The sequence below is a fragment of the Scyliorhinus torazame genome, chromosome 17, assembly GCF_047496885.1.
Source record: "Scyliorhinus torazame isolate Kashiwa2021f chromosome 17, sScyTor2.1, whole genome shotgun sequence".
NCBI classification, from domain to species: domain Eukaryota; kingdom Metazoa; phylum Chordata; class Chondrichthyes; order Carcharhiniformes; family Scyliorhinidae; genus Scyliorhinus; species Scyliorhinus torazame.
In genome coordinates, this window is record NC_092723.1 from 22,314,291 (window position 1) to 22,337,340 (window position 23,050).

The 23,050-nt window shown below is 44.1% G+C and overlaps 1 protein-coding gene across 2 annotated transcripts in view; it reads left to right on the forward strand.

Moving 5' to 3' along the window:
- lrig2 (leucine-rich repeats and immunoglobulin-like domains 2) overlaps window positions 1-19,337 on the forward strand; it is an 88,487-nt gene extending 69,150 nt beyond the window's left edge. For both annotated transcript variants that reach the window (XM_072480176.1, XM_072480174.1), the window contains 6 exons: window positions 1,064-1,345; window positions 4,166-4,615; window positions 6,120-6,272; window positions 8,614-8,772; window positions 10,405-10,683; window positions 13,722-19,337. In XM_072480176.1, coding sequence (XP_072336277.1) covers window positions 1,064-1,345; window positions 4,166-4,615; window positions 6,120-6,272; window positions 8,614-8,772; window positions 10,405-10,683; window positions 13,722-13,963 — 1,565 coding nt within the window. In that variant the 3' untranslated portion in view covers window positions 13,964-19,337. The remainder of the gene's footprint in view (window positions 1-1,063; window positions 1,346-4,165; window positions 4,616-6,119; window positions 6,273-8,613; window positions 8,773-10,404; window positions 10,684-13,721) is intronic.
- Window positions 19,338-23,050: the final 3,713 nt, after the last annotated feature.

The window sequence follows — 23,050 nt, forward strand, 5'->3', positions numbered from 1 at the left end:
TGAAGCGAATAGATAGGATAGATGCAGACAGGTTGTTTCCACTGGTGGGTGAAAGCAGAACTAGGGGGCACAGCCTCAAACTAAGGGGAAGTAGATTGAAGACTGAGGTTAGGAGGAACTTCTTCACCAAAGGGTTGTGAATCTATGGAATTCCCTGCCCAGTGAAGCAGTTGAGGCTCCTTCATTAAATATTTTCAAGGTAATGATTGATAGTTTTTTGAAGAATAAAGAGTTATGGTGTTTGGCTGGGAAAGTGGAGCCGAGTCCACAAAAAATTAGCCATGATCTTATTGAATGGCGGAGCAGGCTCGAAGGGCCAGATGGCCTACTCCTGCTCCTAGTTCTTATGTAACCCAAAGATGTGCAGGATAGGTGAATTGTCCACGCTAAATTGCCCCTTAATTGGAAAAAATGTAAATAATTATTTAAAAGATGTAATATAAACAAACCCCATCTCTTGTGGAACCCCTCACTCCCTCCCCAAAATAAATTTGCCCTTTTCCAAATACAGGAATTCCAACAGATCCCCCAGCGACACCAAGGCACAGGATGACGAAGCTGACCTCCACCCCAACAGTACCCGCCTGCGAGCAGTCAGCGAAGTGAAGGCTAAAACCCCGCTCCCGTCTATAGCTCAGGCAAGATCGCCGACATGGCGCTGAAGAATGACCCCAAAATTTCCCGAACTTCAGACCGGACCAGAACATATGTATGTGATTGGCCGGGCCCCTCCCACACCGTTCACAAATGTCCTCCACCCCCTTAAACAACCGGCTCCTCCTCGATTTCGTCAGGTGTGCTCTATGTACCAGCTTCACTGTATCAACCCCAGCCTTGCACACGAGGATGAGGCATTCACCCTCCACAGCACCTCACACCACAACACCCCCCTCCAATGCCATTCCCAGCTCCTCCCCCCCCACTTGGCCTTAATCCCCTCCGGAGACATCCTATCCACCAAAACTCTCCCGTAGATCGATGTTTTATTATGTTAAAGGTGGTATAAGAACACAAATTTCTGACTGCTGTGGTAATAGTTTGCTGCTTCTTTCGTTCCTATTAGAACTCCCTTCATTTATGAAAACCCCCATGGATTTAACAATCCGGACAGGCGCAATGGCACGGCTGGAGTGTGCAGCAGGAGGTCATCCGATGCCACAGATTGCTTGGCAGAAAGATGGCGGCACGGACTTTCCAGCAGCACGGGAACGGCGAATGCACGTCATGCCAGAGGATGATGTCTTCTTCATTGCAGCTGTGAAGATGGAGGACATGGGCATGTACAGCTGTATGGCCCAAAACACAGCTGGGGGCATTTCAGCAAATGCCACACTAACCGTCTTAGGTGAGAGATTGTCTTTAATGAAGATAGCTGTTAACTTAAGGCCACAGCTCCTTGGGAGGAAAATAAGTTGATAATGAGCAAATTGCTGAAGGAGCAGAGAGATCTGGAGAACATGTATACAGCTGATTAAAAGTAGGAATGCAGATTAATAAGGGTATTTAAAAATGCACTGTGGTTCATTTTTAGAGTATTAGAAGCTGAAAGCTGAGAAGACATGTTGAACTTGTACAAAAGCTTGGTTAGATCTCATTTGGCGTACTATGCACAGTTTTGATCTAAAGAAATGTATCTGCCCTTTTGGAAGGCACAAAGAAGATTCATGAGAATAACCAGAACTGAGGGGTGAAACCTAACAGGAAAGATTGTAGAGTGTTATTTTTTTATCTTTCTTCAAGGGGTCTGAAGGGTTAGTTGATGGCGATCTTTAAGATCATGAAAGGATATACATGGAGAAGATGTTTCCACTTGTGGAGAGACCAAGATTAGTGGCTATATGTTTTGATAGTCACTAATAAATCCAATAGGGGAGGTGTGGAGTGACACCAGGGTCAACTCCACTTCTTCATGTGCTTAGCTGAGTCTGATTCAATAATAATCTTTATTAGTGTCACAAGTAGGCTTACAATAACACTGCAATAAAGTTACTGTGAAAATCCCCTAGTCGCCACACTCCAGTGCCTGTTCGGATGCACTGAAGGACTAATTCAGAGTGTCCAATTCACCTAACATGTACGTCCTCGGGGACTTCTGAGAGGAAACCGGAGTACCCGGTGGAAACCCACGCAGACACGGGGAGAACATGCAGACTCCGCACAGACCGTGACCCAAGCTGTGATTCGAACCCGGGTCCCTGCCGCTGTGAAGCAACAGTGCTAACCACTGTGCTACCGTGCCACCCCCAATTTAAGGTTTTGCATAGGACACACTTGACCAGGGCTAGGATGAGTTTTATTTCCCTGGGGTTGAGGATAAGCATGAACGCTGCTCTCGTGGGCCAGCATCATACACATATGCTCTGGTCCCAAGTTGATAGACTTTCTGGGATTTTTGTCTTTTTTAACACCATGCTCTGTGTAGACCTGGAGCCATGTCCCCTGGTGGCCCTTTTTTGGAGTGTCAGATTCGCCGGTGGCTCAGTCTGGGGTGAAGGCAGATGACCTCGACTTTGTCTCGTTGATAACCCGGAGGCAATTCTGCTTGGATGGAGGCCTCCTACACCGCCCAGTGCCTCGGCTTGGCTGGGTGACCTCATTTTTCCATTATTTAGAAGGTCAAGTTCACCATTGGGGTCGGTGGAGTGGCTCTACCTAAGATGGCAGCCATTGATTTCCTTTTTTTAAGGAGGTAGTCACCGATTAGATGTTAGGGGGTTTAAGTTAGTTTTTGCGTTAAAGATCATTAGGTGTTTTGTTTATTTATTTTCTGTTGCGTATATTTGTTTGTTTTGGATTGTTTTGATTAATATAAACATTTTCGATAAACATTTTAAAAAATAAATTGAGGGTATCCAATTATTTTTTTTTCCAATTAAGGGGCAATTTAGCATGACCAATCCACCTACCCTGTACATCTTTTGTGTTCTGGGGGGTGAGACCAACGCAGACCCGGGGAGAATGTGTAAACTCCACATGGACAATGACCAGGATCCAGGATCGACCCCCGGTCCTCGGCGCCTTGATACAGCAGTGTTAACCATTGGGCCAACGTGCCGCCCCTTTCAATAACCATTTTTATATAAACTAACAAATCCAATAGAGATTCAGGAGGAACTTTATCTGGAGAGTAGTGATGATGTGGAACTCGTTAGCATAAGGCGTAGTTGGGATAAATAGTGTAGGTATATTTTCGGGGAAAGCTGCATAAACCTAGAGTCATAGAATCCCTGCAGTGCAGAAGAAGGCCATTCGGCACATTGAGTCTGCAGCGACCCTGTGAAAGAACACCCTACCTAGGCCCAATCCCCCACCCCATCCCCATCTAACCTTTGGACACTTGGGAATTTTGTCATGGCCCCATCAACCTAACTGGCACATCTTTGGACTGTGGGAGGAAACCTGAGCACCCAGAGGAAACTCACGCAGACACAGGGAGAATGTGCAAACTCCACACCACACAGAAAGTCACCCAAGGTGGAACAAATCCTGGATCCCTGGTGCTGTGATGCAGCAGTGCTAACCACTGTGCCACCGTGTGCCCCCGGGAGGAGAAAGGAATGGAAGGGCATTTTTGGTGGTGTTAGATAAAGAAGGGCGGGAGAAGGCTCATCTGGAGCAGAAACATGACATTGACCACAATGCTGTAAATTCGCTATCTGGAACATGTACAGTGCCAGGAATTTAATATATAACCTTAGAATGCTGTTGCGTGTGAGGTACGTATTGTGTGGGATGGCCCGAGATCCGAACAGATTCTGCACTGGGGTAGCTAAAATGGAGGAAAGATTAATATTCTTTGTTTTCTAGGTTTGTTGTAACTTTGACCAAGATTTTATATGATTCATTAAACTGAAATTCTTTAACCAAAGTGGGTGTTCTTTAGTGTTCCAGTCAGCAGTGTATGTGTATGGAACTTTACTCCCTGGTCCACTCCTATAGCACTATAGTTCTGGTTCAAAGTGTCTATTTCATCATGTGTTCACTGCACTGATAATTCTACTCACCCTGTACTGTGACCACTGTACTAATGTTTATTCCAGCTGAAAAGTGCTGCTCAAGACAGTGAGGTAGTTGTTTGCATCTGGGTGTTTGAGAATCTTTCTGTCACCAGCCTGGACTAATCTTGTTAATTTATGCACTCCTATCTTTTCTCTCATCCCCTTAGAAACTCCCTCGTTTGTGCGGCCATTGAAAGACCGGACTGTTGCCAGAGGGGAGACTGCTGTTTTGCAGTGTATAGCTGGTGGGAGCCCCACTCCACGCCTGAACTGGACCAAGGATGACGGTCCTTTAACCGTAACGGAGAGGCACTTCTTTGCTGCTGCCAACCAACTTCTGATCATTGTGGATGCTGGCCCAGATGACATTGGAAAATATACCTGCGTCATGTCCAACACACTTGGGACGGAACGCGGTCACATTTATCTGCGTGTGATTCCAACATCCAACTGCAACCCCATGCAGAAAAGCTGGATCTTTGAGGAAGATGGCTGGACAACAATTGGAATCGTAATCATTGTTGTGGTGGTTTGTGTCGTGGGCACATCTCTGGTCTGGGTGATTGTTATATATCACATGAGACGGAAGAGTGAGGACTACAGCATTACAAACACAGGTAGGCAAGCTTAAGATGGTTTACTTGTCTGTATATAAAGTGCTCCAACTTCTTAACGTGTTTCCATTGTTAATTTGTATGTCCACATTTCAAATGAAAGGAAATATGTATCTGTTTAGGAGATTGATTCAGACTGAAACTTGAACAGTGTGTATGGTTCAATGAAACAAACAGTCAATGCTTGAGATGTTAACCAACCAATCTTCTCCCGTTATTGAAGACCTGCTGTGTATTTTCTGTTTTTATTCGCAAAGCCTGGTCCAGTTGTCCATAGTAGAATCCATAGAATCTCTACAGTGCAGAAGGAGATGATTTGGCCCATCAAGTCTGCACTGACCCTCTGGGCAGCAGGGTAGCATAGTGGTTAGCACAGTTGCTTCACAGCTCCAGGGTCCCAGGTTCGATTCCTGGATTAGGTCACTGTGCGGGGTCTGCACGTTCTCCCCGTGTCTGCGTGGGTTTCCTCCGGGTGCTCCGGTTTCCTCCCACAGTCCAAAGATGTGCAGATTAGGTGGATTGGCCGTGATAAATTGCCCTTAGTGTCCAAAAAAAGTGAGGTGAGGTGGGGTTACTGGGTTCCAGGGATAGGGTGGAGGTTTGGGCTTAAGTAGGGCGCTCTTTCCAAGAGCCAGTGCTGGCTCGATGGGCCGAATGGCCTCCACTGTAAATTCTATGATTCTATGAAAGAGCACCCAACACAGGCCCACTCCCTCACCCTATCCTTGCAACCCCACCTAACCTGCACATCCTTGGATTATGGGAGGAAACCGGAGCACGGGAGGAAACCCATGCAGACATGGGAGAATGTGCAAACTCCACATGCAGTCACCCAAGGCTGGAATAAAACCTGGGTCCCTGGTGCTGTGAGGCTGCAATGCTAACCACTGTTGCAATTGTGCAGGAGCCACAAACAGCCTTAGAACCTGTGAGTGTTGCACAATGTAAGCATCGTGTGAGCTCCCAGCTTAATGGAGTTGTTGAGGATCTCTGTATTGGACACTCTATTGTTGAGGATCACTGTACAGGACACTCTCTATTGTTGAGGATCTCTGTATAGGATGCTCCCCGTTGTTGAGGATCTCTACAGGATATTCTCTGTTGGTGAGGATTGTCAAAAGTTTATCTGGCTGGATGGCCATTGTGATTTTGGAACGCGAAATTCATCAGGGGTGGCTGAAAGACATAGACATGTAGTTGGCCAATTACAAGCTATGTGGCACTATGATGTATAAAGCAGTTAGTGTACTTTGGTCCACTGACCTTGTAATGAATGCTTCTTATTTAAGGACGACACATACCAAATTATTTCAGTGTCTACAGCCAGGATATGTGCTGTCATGTAAGCTTGGTTATTTATTGGAATAAGATCAGTGTATTTGTTCAGTGAACTAAATGCCTGTATTGTAAAGAAAGAGTTCCTTCGGGTACAATTTGAATAGATGCGCTTAAATTGAGAAGTTTATTGCCAAGTGGAATGTTTTAATAAGTTTGTTGTTTTTCTCAGATGAATTGAATTTACCTGCCGATATTCCGAGCTATCTGTCTTCCCAGGGAACTCTGTCCGAGCCTCAGGAAGGCTACAGCACCTCTGAGGCTGGAAGCCACCAACAACTAATGGCGTCCACTGCCCATGGCTACGTACACAAAGGAACTGATGGTGAGCAAAGGTGTCTGCTGATTTGTGCCCCAGTTTCTTGCGATTGTCACCTGGCTTAACTGCCGTAGAGTTCTGACTATAGACTATACTGAGGAAGTTTGGACAAAGAGCTCAATTTGACTCAAAACATAAGAAAGCTGTGGAAGAAGTTACCAGCGAAGGACATTGGAGCAAACCGTGTAGATAGGATCATAATGCAATTAGATAGTTTCAGGGGAGATGGAACTTTGCTTGATTTTCTACTCTCACTGAGAGGCCGATTCAATAACCAGTTCATTGTCCATTTGAAATGGCATTCATTGTGATCTAAGATAATGTATCGGGGTGGGCAGTGACATAGCTATCATCATATACCCCAGAGATGTGAATGAAGGATAAGGGTGAGATAGTGGGTATGAAAATCTCATCATGTTTGTTGGCCCAAAGGACTTGCGGCACCTTCTGGAAGGGGATTCTGCTTTGGTGGTGTAACACCAAGGTATTTTTTTTCCCATTCTTTTGCAGGATGTGGGCATTGCTGGCCAGGCTGGCATTTATTGACCATCCCTAATTGTCCTTGAGAAGGTGCAGTCATGTGGTGTAGATACACCCACAGTGCTGTGAGGAAGGTTAGGGTAGTTAAAATGAATAAGCAGTGATTATAGTTCCAAGTCAGGATGGTGTGAGACTTCTTTAAAAAATATTTTTATTAAGGCATTTATATAAACATTAAGCACAAACGAACACAAAAGTAAGAACAAACAGAAATCTCATAATAAATAAATAAATAATTCCTTGAACGATAACTTCTTTTATTTTTTGAGACTGTGTGTAAAGAATGACTCACTCCAGGAGTGATTACATGAAAAAATAGGGCTTTGGCATTTCTAAAATAAAACTTTATTATAAATACAATATTAAACTTTTAACTTCACCCCAGGAAAATAACAGCTTACAATTACCCCTTAACACTACTACTCAATTTCCCATTAAACAACAAGAAGAGAAACATATAGCTCTCAATCCAGTTTGCAAATCAGCAGGGCATTGAGTAATATTGCTTTATAGAATAGATTCTGGCTCTTGTTTGAACCCTTTCACACTCTGGCTCTGCTTTCAAAATATTATTACTCTTTTTTTTTTTTAACTCTCCAACAGGGCAAGAAAACTACCTTTACTTTTTGCCGAACAAAAATAAGAGTTGCCAGATCAGACGTCACTTCCAAAAGCCTTTCTCCAAAAACTCTGTACAGTGCAGAAGGAGGCCATTTGGCCCATTGATTGTGCACCAATCCTCCAAAAGGGCATCCTACCTAGGCCCATTACCATCCCGATCCCTGCAACCTCACCTAAACTTTGGATACAAAGGGGCAATCTATCAGGGCCAATCCACCTAACCTGCACATCTTTGGACTGTGGGAGGAAGCCGGAGCACCGGGAGGAGGCCCACACAGACATGGGGAAAGCGTACCAACTCCACACAGACAGTTGTTCAATGTCATAATTCAACCAAGGTCATAAGGCAGCAGTGCTAACCACTGTGTGTCCCTAATGCTTTCAAAATGTGTCCCTGCCTTCCTCAGCTCCTCCCAGCAATGACCTCATCTTCCCAAGCTGAAAAACAAATTAACTTTCCAAGGACTGAAAGCACATTAACTCCCTGGGTGCTTCCCTAGGCAAACCACTTATGCATGACTGAATAATACATTCCTTCATCAATTTCACCTGCTTGCTACGAAAACCACCCAAGATCTGCAGAACAGAATTATTTGTTTTTAAAATAACATGACCATTGCAGTCAAACATATTCTAACCCAAGGCGTTTAACCCTTAAATTGCCCAATACATTTATAATCTAATTTTTCTAAAATCTTCCAATCATCACACAAAGTATTGATGAAAACTTTATGGAATTATATAATCTGGTTGATTGCTGTGCAATTGGCATTGAGACCTAACATGGTGGGTGAGGCAGACTAGACGAGTTAGATATGTTTAGTGATACATTTTAGAGCACCTTGATCTCATGGAGCTTTGTTTGATTGGATTAGGAATAGGAGGGATTTTCAGGGTTTGCCTTGAAATAGTTAAAAAGACTTTGCACCTCCTACCTCATTTGTTGAATGACTTACTGCTTAATAAAAAAACAAAAGTGCTGTAAAAATCTTTGGAGAAAAGTCATATCAGACTCAAAACATTAACTCTTTGTCTGTCTGCACAGATGCTGTCAGACTTGCTGAGTTTCCTCCAGCACTTTCCGTTTTTATTTCAGATCTACTTTTATTTTAGGACTTATCCTGTTCCTGTGTTTCTGACTATGTGCTCATTTAGTCTTAAAACTTCTGTTGCTTCGTCCAAACAGGTATTTGCTATGTAGATACTGGGAGTGAGACAGATGCCGATATTCTGACCACACCACTCACGACAAACCTGCAAGGGAGGATGGGATCCTTGTATGCAGGAAGAAGTAGCTTCCACCCGAGTGAACCTCGTGAAGGGCTTGCACAGCAGGCCAACCCAGGTATCCATTACATGTGCTGCTCAATTTTGGGGGGTAAAAGTTGGGTGCTTGGAGCTGAAACTGCAGTTCCAAAAAGGACTGAAACCCAGAAAACTTTTGTTTGTATTGAGTCCACGCAAGGTAATTCCAACAGGCGGTTAATTCTATCCTTTGCGGTACTGGTTTGGTTAATTTTCTAGCATTCTGGCCGGGATTCTCCGAGCCTCCGCGCCGAAATGGCGCTCGGCGCGGGGGGCGGAGAATGGGGCCTCAGACCCGCGATCGGGTCCAACGCCGGGACGCGATTCTTCGGAGACCGGAGAATCGGCGGCAGTTGTGCGCGCGCAGTCAACATGGCGCTGGTCGGGGGCCGTTGAAAGAGGCCCCCGCGGTGATTCTCCGCGGTCGACCAGCCGAGTTCCCGCCGGCATGGTTCACAAATGGTTCCACCCGGCGGGGGCTCGGTGTCACGGCTGTGGTGGCCATCCTGGTGGGGGGAAGGGTGATGAGTCTCCGAGGGGGCCTTCACACCGGCCAGGCCACCGATCGGGGGCCACCGATCGGCGGGGGCACGTGATCTGGGGGGGCGCCTACCTTCTTCTGCACCAACCCGCTGTGTGGCTCCGCCATGTTGCGCGGCGCTGGCGTGCAAGCGGCCGCCCGGCAGTGCAGGGCCGCGTACAGCAGCGCAGAGCAGTCCGGCGCCGTGCTGGCCCCCTGTGGGCTGCAGAATCGCTGGGCCAAAAGGCCCATTGACGCCGGCGTGAAACACTCCGGTGTTTACGCCGGCGTCAACACTTAGCTGCATTTTTAGAGAATCCCTGCCTCTAACTCTGATGCAAACTGGTTCAAGCTGTAATCAAGGATTGGAACACGTAATCCAGGGTGGCCCTCCAGTGGCGTTGTAGGGAACTGTTGCATTGTGGTAGGTCCCAACGTTTGGATAAGACATTGAGTTTGGGTGGATGTATAAGAACTCATGGTACTGCTTGAAGAGTGGGAGGTTGTCCCGGTGTACAGACCAATACAACTTTCTCAACCACTACTGCCAGTCATTGTTAACTGGTCACTGATCCAAAGAACTGTACTTTTTGGGAGTGCCTTTTATTTACTCTGGAGCTTCCACACTGCTTTACAGTCAATGAAAATGTGGATGTGTGCACACTGTTGTAACGTAGGAAATGTGGAGTTGTTTAGCATGCAGCAAAGACCCAGAAATAGAGAATAATAGCCAGTTAATTTGTTTTAATGATAAGATTAAGAATAAGTATTGGCCAGGCCACTGAGGAGAACACACTGCTTTTCAAATTCTGCCCTGGGATCTTCTGCATCCACCCAAACTTGCTTCAACGTCTCCTCTAGAAAGTGAAACCTCATAGTGCAGCACTCCCTCCGTGCCCAGATTGTGCTCTAAACCTGGAGTGGGATATGAACGAACAGTCTTCTGACTTAAGAACGAGATCTTGCATGTCAAATTGCTGCTGCATTTGCCAATGTAACAACAATGATGTGGTTCAAAGTAATTCCAAATATTCTATAATGAGACATATGGTATAAGTAGGTATGTTTATCCCACAAAGAATCTAGCTAGAACTGTCAATATCATTGAATGGCACCTAAATTATTTTTAAACCTCTAAATCTGTGTTTTCAGGCGGTACTTCTGGGCCACTGGTGATCTGCTCGGACTGTTACGACAATGCTAACATGTATGCAAAGAATAGCAATTACTGTCCGTATACGTTCCTTGGAGAGGAGGATCCCCTAGAGCATGCTCTGACCAACATTATGGGTCAGCTTCCAAAGGACAACTTTGCAGTACGTGCTCAGCATGAGGGCATGGCCATAGACAGTCTGACCACAGAGGCCGACATGTCTGTTTATCTAACAAATCATGATAGGATATGCAATCCAACACAGCAGCACCGGAAGGGTAAGTTAATTGTTTCACTTATAAACCTGTGTGTCTCCTCGGTGATTAACACCCAAATGAGACAGAATAACGAGAAATCAAAGCATTTGACATTAACATACAATCCACATCTCAGTGAGCATAAGTTAAGGTGGAGAACCTTCTTGTTAACCTTTTTTAAAATAAATTTGGAATACCCAATTCATTTTTTCCAATTAAGGGGCAATTTAGCGTGGCCAATCCACCTACCCTGCACATCTTTGGGTTGTGGGGGTGAAACCCACGCAAACACAGGAAGAGCCTTCTTGTTAACCTGCTCCTGGCCAAGGTATCTATTAACGGGTCCAAGCACCGAGCAGTTGCAAGGTTTGAGGGGGGATATCTTTCAGTCCGACTGGTTGTCGTAACTGGTTGTCCCAGTGGAAGGAGCATGCAGTGTCTGCCAATATGCTTGAGACCTTCTGTGACCAGTGGGTGCCTCGGGCTGGGATGCAAAAGGAAAATGATCAAATTTAATCTAAAATAAAATTCTGTCTTTTTCTTACAGTGCCCCTTTAAGGGGCTGTTAACTTTATTTTTTTATTGGTATAATCAAAAGAGTTGAAAGAAACACTTAGCAGCCCTTTTTTCATTATTTGAGGAGGCCTGCATGTTTGCTTGCACTTCTGATCTTCAGTCGCCCAGTGTGGAGGGCAGTGGACAGGGCGGAGGACCTCCTTTTTAGCATGCTTCTGGGACTGGCCAAGCCAACTATCAACAGGTACAGGCAGCCAGTGGTTGAGGGGGTCACTCATTCCTACTGTCTGCCTCCCTTCCATGACTACATTCGCACTGAGGTAGCCCTGGAGAATGAGCATGCAGTGTCCAACATTTCACATGACACCTTCCGTGACGGGTGGGCGGTGCAGGGGCTGGAGTGCATCATTAGACCAGGGAGTAACAATTTAAATTAATTCTAGAAGTTTCCTTTATAATTTTGTTCCAGTGCCCCTTAAGGTGTGTTAATTAGTTAATTTCTACGTTTGTTTCTCAAGAGTATGAAAAATACATTTATTGATACAGGTGGTGGGTTGTAGGGTTAATGTCTTGCTTTGAATAAATCTAAAACTCAGTAGAGATCGACTTCTGGTCTCCTTCAGCTGACTGTGGGAAGTTTAACAGGTTACTGAGCTCTAATCACATAACTAGATTTGTTATGATCTCTAGAGACACTTAGCTTTTAAAGAAATTCAAATTCCAAGTTATTAACTGAAAGGAGTATGCAACCAGATTTCACACATTAAAAGGATAAAAACTATTTTAACTTAATGCCATACCTGGTTAGCACTTGTGCTTTAAACCAAATTTCCAAACAACTCTCCCTGTTCTGCTCGCTTCAACAAAGAATTCCTTTTCTTCAGTTACTTGAGGTTATTCAATTCTCCTGGAATCAAACCAAATTATGTTACATCTCCCATGAATTCAAACTGATTCGCCTGCGTTTTCCATTTATCTTATAAGGTGATGCGGTTCTTGGGGATTCTCCAACTATCGTCCATCATTACTTCATCTCGAATTTGGATTTTCCAACTTGAGCATGGGCCTGACTCGCACTCTCACACCCTTGCATAGTCACTCCAAATCAGAAACGCGTCTGGTTCCTAATGGCCCTCTACTTCTTGCTCCTGATACGGACTGTCAAACAATAGATCAGTAGCAAAACCAATAAACTTTCCTAACACCCTCCCCGCCCCAGTCCTTCTCCATGGCAATTTGATATACATGACCTGTTCCCAGATAGGAATGCAAATTAATTATCTTTAAACCCATCCCAAAAAGTATACTTTAAAATCTTCCTTCAAACCTTTCCAGAACTGGGCAAATCACATAATTTAAACACCCCCGTTTGCACCATAACTTCAATCCATTTCCCAAAGATGCTGATAGACAACCCATCTCCTAAAGATTTATTCAGAGAGGTCACTGTAATAGGAGGTGTGAATGCCTTTCTCCACCCCCCAGCAAGGTGATAGACCTTTGATCTGAAATTCCAGGCCTGTCCAACAATCCATCCAGTCCAAGCTTTCTTTTATCTATTCCGCATTTGAACTCTGTCTCCCGAACCATAGTAAAATCTCATAAACCAAAATTTTCAATCATAAAACGCATTCACCTTAGTTGTGCATTTGCAACAGTTTTTTAAAAAAACAAAAATTGCAAGTGCTGAAAATAGAAACACAGAAATGTTGGGAATTCACAGCAGATCTGTCAGTGTCTGAAAAAGAGCTGGATCAACGTTTCTGCTGGAAATTCTGATGAGAATCCAAAATAATATCAAACAATCCGTCACACTAATTCATTCTGTGCAAAATGCTGTGATCTGCCCATGGCATTTCATACAGGGGAGTCCCGTTTTCCAACCGTGCCCTAACTGAGGTGTCCCTTTTGAGGTGTTGATTTTTAAAGTTTCTCCTTACCACCCCATACTTGTAAGATTGTCTATTTAGTGAGTTAATCACATTCTCTTTAAGAACTTTACGACATTCTGTGAAATGGTTCAGTACGTTGAATCCAGTCCATATGGTGTGAGTTTACATTGTTCACACTGAATCCATTGCCGTTGAGGAGCTTAAGAGTAGTCATGTATCCCTTCATTACAGGTGTGATCTAACTGAGGTGGTTCAGATAATGAAAGAAATTTAAGAAGATAAATTATTTCCTCTGGTAGGGAATCCTGAAAAAGGAGACAAAACCGTAGGCCGTTCAATGGTGCTCCGGAAGTACTTTTTCTCACCGTATTCGAAATGCAGAATGCTTTTTGTGCCAACTCAACAATTGAGCTGTTTTTTACTGAACCAAAAGGAAGATTGGTAGATTTTTGCTGGGTAAGGGGATTAATGTTTACGGATCCATGGTGCATAAATGGAAATAAGTTACAGATCAGCAGTGATCTCATTAAATGACAGACCAGCGACACAAAGCTGAATGATCTAAATGTGTTCCTGTGTTAAGAATGTTGTGCTAAAGTTCATCATTGTATGTTAATTTTCTCACTCTTTTTCTGGGTTTTTTTGTGTTAGAATCCTGTCCACGGCTTCCGTGGGGTCTGAATGCGGATTCAGGACTGCATGTGCATTCTCATTATTCACCGCAACCTGTGGCTGTCCATGAGAATCCCCGGGCATTTGTGGAAGGTGACAATGAGATAGAGGGTGAGCCCGAGCCCTCTGCGACCAACAGCAGACTAAGCCAGAGAAACCTTGAACAGAGTACAGAGTGCGAGCGGACTCTAGCCGTGCAGGCTTATGGGGCCACCACGTAGATCATCTGTGTGATGAAAACAAATGTATTATCAATACTGAGTGACCGAACCTCCACTTACTACCTCAAAGCAGTAACACTGAGGCCAGACCACCGGATATGTATGTTTATGATTAGGCTTAACGCATCTTCATTATTCTCCTCATCTTCATTTCCTGTTATTGTTCAAGAAAACAATCCTTGGAGTTATGAAGCAGCGGAGGAATTATTCCATTCTATGTTTATTTTCCTGGTGTAAGCCACAGTGTATATACTATAGTGTTAATATGTGATTTTTTTTAGCATATCTGTGCTAATACCTTACAGGAAAAAAAAATACTGGAATTGTGGAATGCAATCCCTGAAATATTGGCAAACATCTTAGCATTACATAATAAAAAATTAATTTGATTGTAAACATTGGCTATAGGAATAGTCACACTCCAGCCAAATAATTTGAACCCTTAATTTTCTCTCTACTGGCAACAGACAGGAACAGTATTCAACCCCGTGATCTCCAGAATAATTCCTAGGTTTGGAACACCAAAATCTGGAATTATGTTGCTGGGTGTATATTTCACAGTTCTACTTAATACGGTGTGCAGAATTACTGATATCATAGTGCAGTAAGTAACTAACTGACTTAACAGCGTATGGATGGGTACGCACATGTAACTGTTCTCCTGTCTCAAATCAATTTCACAGTACTGTAATTTCTTGGTTTGCAGCTCTGAATCTGACCTTCCAATTAGCCTTCCTAAAACAAATCTCCCCTTTGCCACGACAGTAGCAGTAAGCTAGAAAGGCAGCCAAAAGAACATTCTCTCTTCTCTCCCAAGTGTGAAAATTATGTAGGCAGTCAGCTGGCAGCCTGCACGCTGAGCTATTGGTGATAACCCAGACTCGATGCAGTAAGTATAGAGCCATTACAGTAATTGGGCTGCATTAATGAGAAGGAATATACTGGTTAAATTGTGGATTTTGCTCGGCTGCCAGAATCCATTTTATGATGCGACAAACAGTACTGGTTTTGTAAATCACTCGGAGTTTTAAGAAGCATTAACTTGCCGCACACCACCAAGATAAGCTCAGTGTGAAATGGCTGCTGCACTCCACTTACAAGATTTGTTTTGATTTGGCACCAGACAGCTGAGGAGAAGAGAAAGATTGGTTTGTCTTTGACTGTGTGTGACTTTGAAAATGCCATCATAGCTGTTTAAGCAAAGACTCCAGATGGGCCTCATCCGTTGAAGACTTGGAATGAAGCACCAATTCCAACCCCGATTCATCGAAGTGAGCGGCAAACAGTGTGTCACAGTGTTCCTCTCCTCCTCCTGGGTTGCCTTGTAACTTTGGCAGAATAATCATAAATATACATACATGATTTTATTTTGGCCTAATGGTGATTCCTTGTTGGGTAGCCAGCAGGAGCGAACTTGCCAGGGGCTGTCAGAAACATAAACGGTTCCATGTGACTTCTGAAACTTTTCCCCCTGTTGTCTATTTTGGAACCTTTGGTATAAATTGACTCTTGCATTTATAATTTTTTTATATATATAAATATTCAAGTAAACTCGTGTAAAGCCTTATATTGTGTAAATAAGTTTCATTTTTTAATTATGAATTTGAATGCTTATTATGACAACTGGTACAAGTGATACACATATGGCTGGGGCCAGGATCTTCAGTTCAGCCATCTGAACTGTGTTCAGAATCCGTTCAGGTACCTGCAGCTTTGCCTGACCTCTCCAGTCATTAATGTCCTCCTAGTCACTACAGCTCAATCGAAAGTGATCAAAATGGTTGGCATTCATTGCCCTTCCTTGGTTTCAGTAGTTCTGTGCATGTAACAACCTGAATGTTGAGTCGCCTGAGATTTTGGAATGCAATCAATCCCATTGTATTACAGCAGAAATAGCACTTGAAGACGGCACATGAGCAGAAGCTGTAAACTGAGAGCAAGACTGGCATCCCATTCATCTTCAGAAACTTGTGGATTCTCCCACTCCCTGTTCCTAAAACTCCTGCAGACACATTGGACCCATTGTTATTAGATATAATAAGATTGAAGTTGTCCAGTACCTCCTGTTGCCCAAGCTGTAACCCACAGCTTGAAGTGGCTCCGTATTGACAGGGCTAAGATGTATGCAAGTTTGCAGGCTGCAGGTTAACTTGAAGCATAGTCAAGAGTTTCGGAAATGATCTTCAGACATTTCACAACAGTCTGCATGAGCAGTTTATTATGGGTTTGCAATTTGGCTTGGTGTAGTGATTAACTTTGCACTGCTTGGCTTAATGCTATCAAGAACCAGCCATGTTGGGGTGGGGCTGGAGTCACATGTAAGACAGGGTATGGGTGGGCTGTTTCCATCTCTAAAGTGTATCAGTGAACCTGTTAGGGTTTTTGTTTGTGACAATCGGACAGCTTCATGATCACTTCATGATTTTTTTTTTGACGGAAATTAATTCTGAAATGCTATACTGGGATTTGAACTCTTGTTCTCTGGATTATTAATCTATAGACTGCTATTGTTCGTCTAGTGACAGAACTACGACACTGCTATACCCATGCCTGACATGTTTGTTCTTTGCACTACATGTTCCTTTCTGAATTTCCTTGAGTCTTTACATTGCTCTGGCAAACTACTATCTGATATAATGGATTGATAACCCTACTCACTGATTACTCTTTTGTTGCTGGATCGCAGTTTGGATCACAGCTGAAGGAAGCTTGGAAGTAATAGACTTTCATTAATAATTTGTCAAAGTTCTGAAACTACAAGGGGACGTGGGGATAAATGAGTGGACAAAGATCTGGCAAATGATTAACAGCAAATTTATTTAACCTGATTCAGCAATTGTAGTGCACTGATTTATTCCATTGATGTCAGGATTCGTTGATTAATTATTTACTTAAGTGAATTATTACTTAAATATTCAATTCCAAAGCATATATGGACCATAGCAAGGATTGGCGGGAGTGGATTGACTGATTGGTAACTGCTTCTGGATTTTGCCTTTACTCGGCCAAATTTTACAGCACAGAAACGGCCCATTTGGCCCATCTTGTCTTTTGTTGGTGTTTATGCTCCACATGAGATTCTTACTTAGATTACCCTACCAGCATAACCCATTCCATTATTTCATGTGCTTATCTAACTTCCCCTTAAATGTTGTTATGTGGAGATGCCGGCGTTGGACTGGGGTGAGCACAGTACGAAGTCTTACAACACCAGGTTAAAGTCCAACAGGTTTGTTTCGATGTCACTAGCTTTCGGAGCGCTGCTCCTTCCTCAGGTGAATCCTCAGGTGAAATGTTGTTCACCAATTACTCCCTGTGGTAACAAGTTCCACATTCTGGACAATGAGGTTTCTCCTGCATTCCCTATTGGATTTATTATCAGCCACCTATATATTCCTGGGCTCCTAGCTTAGCAAGTAGAAACAACTTGGCTGATCAAACCCCTTTCAGAATTTTAAAGACCACAATTGGGTTGCACCTCTGTCTTCTCCCTTCTAGAGAAATAATCCCCCAGCCTGTTCAGTATTTCCTGATGGCGAGAACCTCCTGTCATCCTTGAAAGTTGTCTTTGCGTTTTCACTGATGCTTTAGCAATCCGCGTTTTTGTACTGGCGCAGTTGTCTTTGTGAAAATACTTTGGAGTGGCTGCTGCCTGTATTAGAGGTGCCATTGTCACTAACGTTGATGGGTTTCTGCCAGCTTTGGGTTGTGAACATTTTAGCAGTTGTACTATGGTCTTTGTCTGAATTTTCTCCTCATTCATCTGGTGTGTTCATTTGAGTGTGTTCTCGCTGGGTTGAATATCTTCTAACCCAGACCGCAGTTACTGTCATCTTTCCCTCCATCTCCTGCCTTGCAAACTCCACCAAAATAAATAAGCATCTTTTATGTCACCGTCCATAGGCATATTCTGTACAAATTTCTGCTCTCCAGTCATCTCCATCACCGATTCTTCAATTTCGCGATCTTCATTCCTGACTAAAAGGGTCCTCTCTGGTCTCGTGCCCTCCTGCCCTTTGCAATCTACCCTTACAGCTCTGGTCTACTGACCATTTCCCAGTCCCTTTCTCTTGTTAGCAGGAAGAGTCTTTAGTATCTCTCCCTGCATTCATTCACCTCCTCTCCATCCTCAAAGGCCTTCCCATAACAAAACTCTTGGACTTCCTCCCCAAGCAGCCCTCCCACTCCTGACTGCCAGGAATGGTTTTGTTACAGTAGACATTGCTATCCAAATGAAAACTGGTGTGAACCCCATCATCCTCTGTTCTTCATTCATTATTTCCCAGAACTTTAAAGCAGTTAAACCACCTATTTATTACGATTTTTAATGCCCCTGTCAAATCTTCTCTTGACTGTCCCTATTTGAAGAACATTGACCACACTGTCTGGCTTTAGTTCCACTGGATTGTCACTAATCTGGAGCTGGTCAGATTCCCTACCTAACGTCAATTCTGATCTTCATTAAAAATGTGTCACGTGATAGGCTTAGGTGAGCAAGAGTGCTTATTGGCAAATAGTTCACAATGACGTTGATCTTCTCTTTACACTCGCGGTGTGAAATTGAAATGTGGGGGAAGCTACACGTGGGAAATATGAATGAAAAGCCAGAAAAAAACCGAGATGTACAAAGAAAAATAGGTCACCATTTTAGGTATCAAATGTTGGCATTTGATACTGAGGGATCTGGGAGCAGACCTGCCTGCAAATGATACATGGGTCATACTGGAGGGGGCGTGGGGGGTAGAAGGCAGGGAATAAGCAAATATTGGACTTGTACATGCAGCATAGAAACAGGCCATTCAGACCATTATGGCTGTGCCGCTTCTCTGAAAGAGCAACCTGGTTAGTTTTACGTTAGATGTACATAGTGCCTGATGCAACTTAGAAGCAGAATTAAGTTAATTTGATATTTTTGCTTTACTTTGTATTCATGCAGGTACAGTGCTATGAGCCCTCCATATAGATACTGTTCATTTAATCTGCTGTGTACAAGTACTGTGCTGTGAACCCTTGATGTACAGATACTGTTCTGTGACCCCTCTTACGTACAGATACTATTCTGTGACCCCCCCTGTACAGGTACTGTGCTGTGAACCCCCTCTGTACAGGTACTGTGCTGTGAACCCCCTCTGTACAAGTACTGTTCTGTGAACCCCCTCTTTACAGGTACTGTGCTGTGAACCCTCTCTGTATAGGTACTGTTCTGTGAGCCCAACTGCAATTATTGTGTGCAGATGTGGCCAGTGTCTATCCTTGTGTATATTTGTTTCACCTCAGTCATGTGTACATTCTGTAAAGCATGTGTAAAATAAACCCGTTTCTGTAAAATATCTGTATTTCTGCCGACAGTAAAAACAAAAGTAGGAAAAACTGAGCCATGGGTGTTTGGATTGGATTGGATTTGTTTATTGTCACGTGTACCGAGGTACAAGTATTTTTCTGCGAGCAGCTCAACAGATCATTAAATACATGAAAAGGAAATAAAAGAAAATACATAATAGGGCAACACAACATATACAATGTAACTACATAAGCACTGGCATCGGATGAAGCATACAGGGTGTAGTGTTAATGAGGTCAGTCCATAAGAGGGTCATTTAGGAGTCTGGTAACAGCGGGGAAGAAGTTTTTGAGTCTGCGTGTTCTCAGACTTCTGTATCTCCTGCCCGATGGAAGAAGTTGGAAGAGTGAGTAAGCCGGGTGGGAGGGATCTTTGATTATGCTGCTCGCTTTCCCCAGGCAGCGGGAGGTGTAGATGGAGTCAATGGATGGGAGGCAGGTTCGTGTGATGAACTGGGTTCACGACTCTGAAGTTTCTTGTCCTGGGCCGAGCAGTTGCCATACCAGGCTGTGATGCAGCCTGATAGGATGCTTTCTATGGTGCATCTGTAAAAGTTGGTAAGGGTTAATGTGGACATGCCGAATTTCCTTAGTTTCCTGAGGAAGTGTAGGCACTGTTGTGCTTTCTTGGTGGTAGCATCGACGTGGGGGGACCAGGACAGATTTTTGGAGATATGCACCCCTAGGAATTTGAAACTGCTAACCATCTCCACCTCGGCCCCGTTGATGCTGACAGGGGTGTATACAGTACTTTGCTTCCTGAAGTCAATGACCAGCTCTTTAGTTTTGCTGGCATTGAGGGAGAGATTGTTGTCGCTACACCACTCCACTAGGTTCTCTATCTCCTGCCTGTATTCTGACTCCTCGTTATTTGAGATCTGGCCCACTATGGCCGTATCGTCAGCAAACTTGTAGATGGAGTTGGAACCAAATTTTGCCACGCAGTCGTGTGTGTACAGGGAATAGAGTAGGGGGCTAAGTATGCAGCCTTGTGGGACCCCGGTGTTGAGGACTATTGTGGAGGAGGTGTTGTTCATTCTTACTGATTGTGCTCTTGGTCAGAAAATCAAGGATCCAGTTGCAGAGTGGGGAGCCAAGTCCTAGGTTTTGGAGCTTTGATATGAGCTTGGCTGGGATTATGGTGTTGAAGGCGGAGCTGTAGTCAATAAATAGGAGTCTGATGTAGGAGTCCTTGTTTTCGAGATGCTCTAGGGATGAGTGTAGGGACAGGGAAATGGCGTCTGATGTGGACCGGTTGCAGCGGTATGCGAATTGCAGTGGATCAAGGCGTTCTGGGAGTATGGAGGTGATGCGCTTCATGATCAACCTCTCGAAGCACTTCATTACGACTGAAGTCAGGGCCACTGGACGGTAGTCATTGAGGCACGTTGCCTGGTTCTTCTTTGGTACCGGTATGATGGTGGTCTTCTTGAAGCAGGTGGGGACCTCGGAGTGGAGTAGGGACAGGTTAAAGATGTCCTCGAATACCTCTGCCAGCTGGTCCGCGCAGGCGCTGAGTGCACGACCAGGGATCCTGTCCGGGCCGTTCGCTTTCCGAGGGTTCACTTTCAGGAAGGCCGATCTGACTTCGGAAGCTGTGACGGTGGATATGGGTGAATTATGCACTGCTGGGGCACTCTAAAGCGGATTGTTGGTTACCTGCTCGAAACGAGTATAGAATGCATTGAGTTCATCAGGGAGGGGTGCGCTGCTGCCAGAGATGCTGTTCGACTTCGCTTTGTAGCCCGTTAGTGTTTAATCCCCCTTGTGGAATGATGTGACCAGGTGAAAACTTATGGTGAAGTAGGGTTAGAAGGTAGTAAATAATTGGCTCAGGGCACAAGGTATTTTAGAACTTATTATAATTCATACCTTCTGTCATTTATATGAAACTTTGGTTTTCTTAAACAGCAGGAACGCTCATGATGTAGGTGGTAGCATTGTCATGAATAGAAGGTTAGTTGACTGACAGGGTAGCCATAAATGGATCTTTTTCTGGTTGGCAGAATGTAAGGAGTATACTGCCAGAGGGTCAGTCCTGGGCCCTCAATTTGAATGACTTGGATGATGGGATTGCTTGTATGGTTGCTAAATTTATTGATAATACAAAGATAGGTAGGAAAGCAAGTTGTGATGGGGACATAACGGTCGCGACAAGGAGACATGGGATAAATGAGTGGACAAATGGAAAAAGTTGTGGATAAATATGGAATTGTCCATTTTGACAGGAAGAATAATAGAGAAGTATATTGTCTAAATGGTGAGAGATTGCAGAGCTCTTGAGGACGAGGGGGATCTGAGTGCATAAGCTACAAAAGGTTTGTATGCAAGTAATTAGGAAAGTTAATGATCTGAGTGCATGAGTTACAAAAGGTTTTATGCAAGTAATTAGGAACGTTAAAGAATGTTATTGTTTTTTGCAAGGAGAATTGAATATATAAATTTGGGGAGTGGGGGTGTTTATGATCCAGTGTACAGGACATTGGTGCGACCACATCTAGAATACTGTGATAAGCATTGGGGTGGGATTCTCTGTCCCGCCGCACCTGTTTTCTGGTATGGCATGCCCCCGCCCGCAGCGGGATTCTCTGTCCCAGCAGCTGGCCAATGGGGTTTCCCATTGTTGGTCCGCCACGCCATCGGTCAAATCTGTGGGCATGAATGCGCTGCCAACGGAGGATCCCGCCAACGGAAATCCATCGGTCTTTATTGAAAGAAGAATGTAAATGCATTGGGAGTAGTTCAGAGAAGGTTTACTAAATTAATACCAGGGATGGGTAGGTTATCTTATGGGGAGAGATTGCCTGATTAGATTTGTATCTGGTGGGAGCTTAGAAGAGTCAGAGGCGACTTGATTGAAACATAAAATGAATGTGGAGAGGATGTTTCCATTTGTGGGAGACTTTAAAACTGGGGGGTCACTGTTTAACGTTAGGGTTGCCTATTCAAAACAGAAATGGGAATAATTCTCTACAGGGTAGTGAGTCTTTGGAACTTCCTTCCTCAAAAGGTAGAGGAATCAAAGTCTTTGAATATTTTCACGGTAGAGGTAGATAGATTCTTGATGTGCGGGGGGGGGGCTAGTAGATGGGAGGTTACAGTCAGATCAGCCATGCTCTTATTGAATGGTGGAGCAGACTCGAAGGGCTGAGTGGCCTACTCCTGCTCTTAGTTCAGCTCATATGGGCTTGTATGCCCTTGAGTTTAGATGGCTGAGAGGGTGTTATTAAGTTGCTTAAAGTGACAAGGATTCAATGGGTAGATGGAGAAATTATTTCCTCTGGTGGAAATCCAGAACAAGGCAGCAGAATCTTGAATTTAGACCCAGGCTTTGGAAAGGATTTTTATACACCAAGAGTAGCAAAAGTCTGCAAGTCTTTCTCCCAACTGCCTGTGAATGGCGGGGGGTGGGCAATTGAAACTTTTGAGCCTGAGATGAATAGATGTTTACATTGAGGAAGATTAAGCAAAGGAGGACAAATGTAGTTGAGGAGCAGATTAGCCAGGACCTATTTGAATGACCAAACAGGCTTAAAAAGCTGATTGGCCTCATGTAGTGGCCATAATGAACGCAGGTTGGGAAGAGTACGGTTGGAGTCAGAGTTGACTTCTTGGTGCATGCTGGGTTGATGGGATATGGTGTCCCTCAGCTGGGGAGTCCAGATCAAATTGACCATGGTCAATTGCTAGAAAGTGTGTCCTTGGATGCCTGGTGAGAAATGGAACCATGGGCTTGGTTATGATTTC